We start from the raw sequence: 7,977 nt of genomic DNA, 5'->3' as shown, positions 1-7,977 counted from the left end.
TCCCACTGGCATGTGGAAGGAAAAGATACCCTGGAGCAAGGGCTGAATGTGGCCTTACTTTATTGAGTTAATAATTACTAAAGTCAAGTATCTCAAGAGCATGCCCCAAAGTTCACTGTAGTTTATAACTTTATAATTAGCCTGCTAAGGTTTTTTAACTCATTTGTGAACGTAATCCAAAATAATTGCTATTTGCTTGCCAAGTTGCAGGTTTCACAGTTCATCTGATCTTGATTTGTGTGAAAAAAGTGAGATCATAATTTAGTATGTAGGAAAAGGTGTATTATTTCCCTGCTTATACGTGGTGTAAAAATAGGTGATTCTTCCCAGACTCGCTGCAAAAATTCACCCTTCACCTGAAGCCAAATATGAGGAATATCAGCTCTTCAGGAGGCCTACAAATCATTCTGAATGGGAAAAACAACAAGCCGTTATTTAAACAGCTTTGCAAGCAAAGGACATGCTTTAATGAAGTCCTTCTAGTGCAGCAGACAGGTCACTCACTTGGTTGGGCAACCCCAAGATCCCTTTAAGAGCAAAATCTGGGTGAATTTTAACTGCTTGGTTTTTTTGTGAATTGTAACTGCTTGTTTTTAAGGCAAATCAAACTAGTCACCCTTAACAGGAAAGTTTGTGCCAGTGGGAGCTGGACTTGTCCCAGCTCAGTGGCATAGGAGTTTCTGTGCAAAAGCTTGGTACACCTTGCCACTCTGTTACTGTAGGTACCTGAGTAACCATGCGAGGTACCATTAAGCTGTTATAAAATGCTTCAAGGACTTTAAATCAAGCAGGTAAATTACTCCTTTACTGGTGCTCCTCAGTCACTTCCCTTGCATTCCCTCTGTCCATCAGTGAGCTTCTGACATTTTTGATCTGTCATGGAAACAACCATACTGTAATGTATATACAGCAGGTATTATGTGACCATTTATCTCAGTGCTGAAGCAGGTGCAGTGTAAGTCACACGTGAGACCATCACTCAGCAGCTTTCCTTTATCTTCAGCAAAATCTTCATTCCCTCACTGCTGTTAGCAATTTTTCCTCCTGAATTTTCTTGCTGCTTCACATACTTCCCATGTTGGCTGACACGTACTATCTTCCTGCCATCTTCCTACATCTTCCCTGGGCTCACAAGTCTGTTACTTGCTTTTTTTCTTTTTGCAGCTGCGCCATTGCCTGATGCAACACCTCCAACATCTGTCTTTTTCACAGGAAAATTCCTCCTTCTGAACTTAATGAAATCTGCTGAAGCTGAAAATCTGCTGAAAGCTGGAAAGTGAACAGCTTTCTCTCTGTCTCTCTTCCGTTATTTCATGCTTTGTTTCTAATTCCAGCCTGGTTGAAGAGGACAATGACAGCTTTGGATATGATGCTTTGGAGCTAGATGGTAAGCAAGAGGATACCATGTATATAGTTTAACTCTGAGATCGATGTGATTAGCTCACCAACTGATCTATGTATGAATATCTACGACTGATTTTCATTCTGGTTACTCTTTTCAGACGACAGTCATGACAGGCAGTCACATGGAGCTCCTTCGGTGCACTCTTCCTCTTCTTCTCATCAGTCAGAAGGCTTGGATGCTTATGACCTTGAGCACGTCAACTCCATATTTAGAAAGTTCTCTCTGGAAAGGTATTTGAGATGCCAGTTTACCTTAAATGGAGGCTGAAGGGAAATGATACTATAGTAGAGATCCTCAATTTATCTATTAGTTGCTGAAGATACAATGGCAGGAATATGCCGTCGCACATTGTTATTTGACACAAATATCTCATAATACCATGCAAAGTATGGGGGCAGCAGTATAACGTGTTATTTTGGACCTCTTTCATATCCTATAAACCAGTGAAAGTAATCCTAAAATTTAAAAAAATTCAAGGCAGATAAAATTTTAGAGGCTTAAATTTATCTTGTGATCTTGTTATCTTGCTGCCACAGGTTGCTAGGTGAGGTGCTAGGTATTACACATTTGAGTTATTCAGCTGTGTCAGAGTGCTTGAAGCTATCCAGATGCTCATCTCCAGAACTTAGGCAGTAATGAGAAGGATTTCTTTTAGAGTGCTTAGATCCTACTGCTTGATAACACTAGAAGTTTATTTATATGTCTCTCATTTATCACACGTGCATTTAACTCTGGAGTGTTAGCTAAAAGCTGAGATAACGGTCTAACTGTTACTTCCTTTCATGAATACAGACCTTTTCGTCCCTCTGTCACATCTGTTGGTCGCATTAGAAACTCCTGCCATACCATCCAGCGCGTAACACTGAACGGAGACAGTCTCAATTCAGAAATCACTCTGGTCGGGGGGAATGATAAAGGGAGCTTTATTAGCTCTGTCAAGACAGGATCACTTGCAGAGAAAGCAGGCCTTCGGGAAGGACACCAAATCCTACTGGTGAGCATAAAATAATCAACACATAGTACTGGATGTCTGTCCACCTCCAAGCATGCACACTCACCACAATACTTTCCTTTGTTTCTTCTTTCATCTTGTATTAATAACAAAGTATATGACTCAGAAGCAAACCTGCTATTGACTATGAAAATATGGGAGAATAGTAGTTATGGTCATCCAACACACACACATAAACACACAAAAATATGGGAGAATAGTAGTTATGGTCATCCGACACACACACACAAACACACTCACTTTTGCACTTTACAGTAGCTCTGTGTGGAAGAGATTAGAGCAACCAATGCTTTCTTTAATGCTGTATCGTACAGTTGTCAAAGAGCTGCAGTTCTGTCGACTGCTAGCATTCCTAATTTGAGAGAAAAGAAATTAAATCATTAGAATGTAATCTGCATCCTGCAAAGTATCTGCATTGTTTGATCAGAAAAGAGATTATGCTGCTTTTAAAAAAATGGTATAATTGACTCAGAGTTTGAACCTGCACTGGAGAGTAATATTTCTTTCATATCTAGTTGGAGGGCTGCATCAAAGGGGAAAATCAAAGTGTTCCCTTGGATACTTGCACAAAGGAAGAAGTTCACTGGACAATTCAGAGGTGCCGTGGTCCAGTAACACTCCAGTATAAATCAAATCATGAAGGTAAGACCAAAAAGTATTTCTCATCTAAAATAGTCCCAGGTCTATTATATTAACTAGTGTGGATGAGAACGGCAGAATCAAATCTTCTTTGTATTGGTATAAATCTGACGCATGCCCACCAGTGTTAATTACAACTACTCTGTGTAACTGCTCTGGCTTTTAGCACTGTGACTGAGAACAAAAAAAAGCTCATATGCTTGGCACTGCAGGACTCTGAAGAATTTACATGGTGGGCCAATAACGACATCACTCACAAAACACATCGAGCTTATTTTTATGTGCAGTTTTCTGTAATACAATGTGAGGAGCTGAATCATCTTTATCCAGTTGAAGTCAATTTAGGATTTACCTGATGGAGTTGCTCTGTTTATTACCTTTGTGGCTTTATCTTATCTTTAACAGCTGGAGTTCCTGTGTGGTGAGCAGAAGTTGATTTTAATGTTCATGGCCTGTAATGATAACTCCAGGTTATGGATCAAAATTTACATTCCAAAATCCATTTTTTACTGGTATATAAAAATTTGCAGGTGGGTTTTTTTGGGGGTTTTTTTGTTTGATTTTTTTTTTAATGCTGGTTAGAGAATTTCAGCCGCATAGATCACACAGGAAGTGATGTCTTTGATTTTCTTTGATGTTTTCAAAGGTAGGAAAGACTATTGCAATTTTATTTGAGCACCACTTAACTGCAGATAAAAAAGCATGTTCTAGATTGTGGGACTGCCAATTAGAGCTAATAATAAAGGGAATAGCTTGCCCTTAAAACTGGTGGCAGAACTCAAGCTGTACTTACAGGTTAGAGCTGTGTCTGCTTTTTTGCTGAGAAGTTTTCTCTTTCACAGGTCAGGTGTGGAGTACTGAAAAGGGAGTTACCTAAAAGTATCATTATAACAAGCATATTCTCACAGATTCTGATATCAGCAGAATGAGCTGTTTTTGAATCAATGCCCTGTTAGTGCCTTTTGGCGCAGGCCCATAACCTTGTTGTCACTAACACTCTACAAGTATAAACCCTCTCTCGAAAGAGCCTCAGAAATTTGTCCCGAGTGCTTCTCCCAGAGGATGTCCAGGGATGCAGCAATACTGAGGTCTGACCAGTATCTGATCACGCCTCACCCCTTCCTTCGCTGCTGCAGGTTACCGAAAGCTGCTGTCAGAACTGGAAGAGGGACTGATCACATCAGGGGACTCATTTCACATCCGCTTGAACCTGAACGTCTCCAGCCAGCAGGACTGCTGTTCCCTGTCCGTGAACTGTGATGAGATCGTCCACATTCTTGACACCATGTACCAAGGGAAGTACGACTGGTTGTGCGCCAGAGTTGATCCTTTCACTGACAGGGACTTGGAGAAGGGAACCATTCCCAGCTACAACAGGTGAATGCAATGCTGAGTGACCACAACTGAGAGCAGTGGTTCTGTAAACAAGGAAATTCATAACTGCTATAAGGGCAGGAATATATGTCTTCATTTTTGAGACACGGCCTGGTGATGTTAAATTGTACTATGAGCCGTAAAGCTTTAGAAAGGAGAGTCCAGATGTTACCTGAAAGAATAATGTGGTTTTCTCAAAAAGTATCACAGTAAAATACGCCATGGAGATCCTTTAATCCTTAACTGCACTGCAGTCCTGCTTGTTATTTTGTTCCTGCATTTACTGTGTGGTTCAGCCAGTCCTCAGTGCTGTTTCTATTTAATCTTTTCCGTAGGCACAGACCCATTGCAATCCAGCTTTCTTCTGAGTGGTTTCAAAGATATCTTGATCTATGTGATTCCATCCTTTCTTTCAGAGCCCAGCAACTTCTTTTGGTGAAGCTGCAGCGGCTGATGCACAGAGGAAGCAAGGATGAGACAGAAAGCTCATATAATACCCTTCGGGCACTCCGGGTACGTATCTACAAACAAGGTCTTTTTAACACCTGCTACTTCACTGCTACCTTTTTGTTCATTATGTTAATTTTACAGAAAGTCCTGTTTGCACTCTATGGAGGTTTTGATTGATCCAGGCAATGGACACCTTATGTTTGCTGGAAATAATATTATCCCCATCAGTGGACCTAGCTCCAGCACACTATTAACCCTTCCAGCTATGAGGGAGTACACTTTAAAAGTCTAATATCTGTTCTGTGTCTTAGTTAATCCTTTTCATTCTTCTCTGCCTGTAAGCCTCTAATGCATCTTCATATCCACATGAGGAAGAAGCTGTGTCCTTGGAGTTAATAATCAGAATTATTTCTTTCCTACTGTGTACAAGCATCTAATCTATCACTGTCCCATATGAGAAAGACCTGTCTCTTCCAACCTACAGGCTATGGTGAAAAGTGGCATTGTCAGGTGTTCATACACAACAGCCTTGCCGATTTCTCCTTTTCCCTCAGTGAAAGTAATTTGATTTTTCTTTCTTTAGACCCAAGAACGCCATCTTTACATAATTAAAAACTAACTTCCTGGTGTATTAGTTACCATAAGTTATTTTTAGAGCTTGGGAGACATCTATGCTCCTATGATTTGCAGACAGTGTAGCCACTGCAGCCACTGCTTGTATTTGATTTCAGTCAAGGTTACGTGTCACACATTCCTTCGGTACTCCAGTCCCCAATGATCAAAGGAACAGAGATCACTGGCAGAGATGCTAGTGAAAGCAAAAGCTTTGCATGCTATTTCTTGATGCAGAAATTACTCCTTTTTTAAGCTATGGAGAGCAGTGTCCTGTGAATAAAGGAACGTGGAAGAGCAGAAACAGAAGCAGAGTTTCTCAGCGTAGGCCATGCTATGTCTACAGTTTGCTTAGAACATTGTATTTGGGATAGATATGAATCAATCATTATGCTTTTTATTTGAAAGATAAAGTATCTGCTTTCGCTTGTTTTGTTTCTTGACTACTATGATTTTGAAAAAAAAAACAAAACCAGAAATAAGAGGGAGTGAAAGAAAAATCCCTGTTATTTTTTACTAGAACACATTGCAGCCAGAGGAGCCTGCTCCACAGAACGATCCCAAAACCAGCCCTCGCCTATCCAGAGCAAGCTTTATTTTGGGCCAAATATTACAGGTAATACAGTTCAAATCCTCAATGCAATGTCCGAACAGCAGATATTCTCTCCTATCCTAATTTTCCCAGAAACCCCACCTCAGGTATAGAGGTTGTATCAGGATTTATTCCTAAAAAAAAAAAAAGATACTTAATATTTGAAAAAGATGAATGGGTTGTGTTTTCTAAGTGCCTTTGTGATGTGGGGTGTTTATTTTTAAGGGCATGCCTTCCATTACTAATGTAGCTTGATGAATCAAACATGTCTGCCATCAGAGGCTGAAATGGGTTTTGCTTGAACCATAAGCACAAATCCATTGGGCTAGACCAAATCCTCAAGTCTCTGTGAGGTGCGGTTCCATCAGAAAATAGTCCTTTAATTGTAGGTCAGTGACTCTGTGCATCACAGAGACTGTGTGGGTGAAAGAAGTTTGTGAAGGTTAGCGAATATACAGGAGAAGGAATTAATACTTGGATAGAGGAACGTTTGGGTAGATGGGGAAAGAGAGCATGAAGCCTATTTCTCAGTGTAAAAATGTGCCATTTGAGAGGTTTTAAGTCTCTCTGGTACAGCAAAGCAGAAGCAGTTCTGGGTATAACCTGTGACAGATTTGTGCAAATACTCAGAGTGGGTATTTTACTCTGCTGTGGACACATCAGTGCTTGTACAGGTGATAGCAGGGAGTTGTTCTGCGAAGAAAAAGAACATGCTGCGTAAGAGCAGAGAACAAAATAAGAAATCCCAAAGGGGATTAGCAAGGGCTCTGAATCAGATCTATGATATTTAAAGAGCCTTAGAATTCAGTCAACACATCTATGTGGTCTTGTCTTTGACAGACACAGGTAATTCAGATCTCGGAGATAAAAAGTGTGGGCTGATGAATACATGGGAGGATAAAGAATGTAAGAAATGAGGGTCAAATCTCTTTGTTGGCCTTTTCAGTTTGTCAGTAGGTCTGAAAACAAATACAAGCGTATGAATAGCAATGAGCGAGTCCGTATCGTCACTGGTTGGCCCTCTGGTCTGGCACGGACCTCATCGGAAGCAAAGAAGCCATTGCCTGATAAACTGGAAGGTATGGATATAAAATGGTAATAGCTTTTACACACATGGCACTGATATGAAGGCTGTCCGCATGACAGCATGGCTGTGAAAAAATGTCATATGTCTTTCCTATTCCTAACATCTATGGTCTGTGCAAAAATTCACCAGCATTTGTGACCAAAACACTGATTTTACTAAAAGCATGTGGAGCACTAAGCCTTCATGAGCAAGTTAAGACACTGAAACTTCCTGTTTGGTTGGCAGTTCTTCCTACGAGCTTTCATGCTCTTTGTCCAAAAACATTTAACTCAAAGTAAGTCAGGCTAATAAGCACAAAGATTCTCCAAGCAAGTGTCCTGTTAAGCTATGAAATAATCTCTTGAAAGCAAAAGGCACTTGTATTATTTAGTATTAGGTTGGACAGCATACTTCTGGATATATAGTAAAGACAACCCTGGCAAAAGAGAAAGGAGGACCAGCATGACTAACCACGTCATTTCTGGTTCATGTGTTTCTCCTTCTTTTTCTCCAAATACTGATGGAAAGGAAACCAGAGGATAAATGTTTTGTTCTTTACTCAGATTTGGATTCCGAAAGTGAGATCAGTAAGAGGCTCAGTCTGATCCCCTATAGCTTGGTGAGACCAATCCACTGTGAGCGCAGGCGCCCCGTACTTTTCACTCCCACCATGCTTGCCAAGACCTTGGTACAGAAGCTTCTCAACTCTGGAGGTGCCCTGGAATTCAACATATGCAAGCCAGGTAATGGGATAAAAGGAGGACCATGGCTGTAACCCTTAGTGTTGGAAATATGAACAAATATAAGTGTGTGTGTGTGTATATATA

At 40.5% G+C, this 7,977-nt stretch overlaps 1 protein-coding gene across 1 annotated transcript in view; it reads left to right on the top strand.

Moving 5' to 3' along the window:
- The window catches only part of CARD11 (caspase recruitment domain family, member 11), a gene marked incomplete at its 3' end in the record, with an annotated part of 40,241 nt that extends 32,348 nt beyond the window's left edge, over positions 1 to 7,893 (top strand). Inside the window, exons 14-22 of the mRNA XM_010185541.1 lie at positions 1,335 to 1,387; positions 1,503 to 1,635; positions 2,198 to 2,399; positions 2,933 to 3,059; positions 4,193 to 4,433; positions 4,847 to 4,943; positions 6,013 to 6,108; positions 7,031 to 7,163; positions 7,714 to 7,893. Coding sequence (XP_010183843.1) covers positions 1,335 to 1,387; positions 1,503 to 1,635; positions 2,198 to 2,399; positions 2,933 to 3,059; positions 4,193 to 4,433; positions 4,847 to 4,943; positions 6,013 to 6,108; positions 7,031 to 7,163; positions 7,714 to 7,893 — 1,262 coding nt within the window. The remainder of the gene's footprint in view (positions 1 to 1,334; positions 1,388 to 1,502; positions 1,636 to 2,197; positions 2,400 to 2,932; positions 3,060 to 4,192; positions 4,434 to 4,846; positions 4,944 to 6,012; positions 6,109 to 7,030; positions 7,164 to 7,713) is intronic.
- Between the last annotated feature and the right edge of the window lie 84 nt (positions 7,894 to 7,977).

The sequence above is a fragment of the Mesitornis unicolor genome, unplaced genomic scaffold (genome assembly GCF_000695765.1).
Source record: "Mesitornis unicolor isolate BGI_N332 unplaced genomic scaffold, ASM69576v1 scaffold17305, whole genome shotgun sequence".
Classification (NCBI taxonomy): Eukaryota; Metazoa; Chordata; class Aves; order Mesitornithiformes; family Mesitornithidae; genus Mesitornis; species Mesitornis unicolor.
Note: the sequence above shows the minus strand (reverse complement) of the source record. Positions and strands in the feature narration are given on the sequence as shown.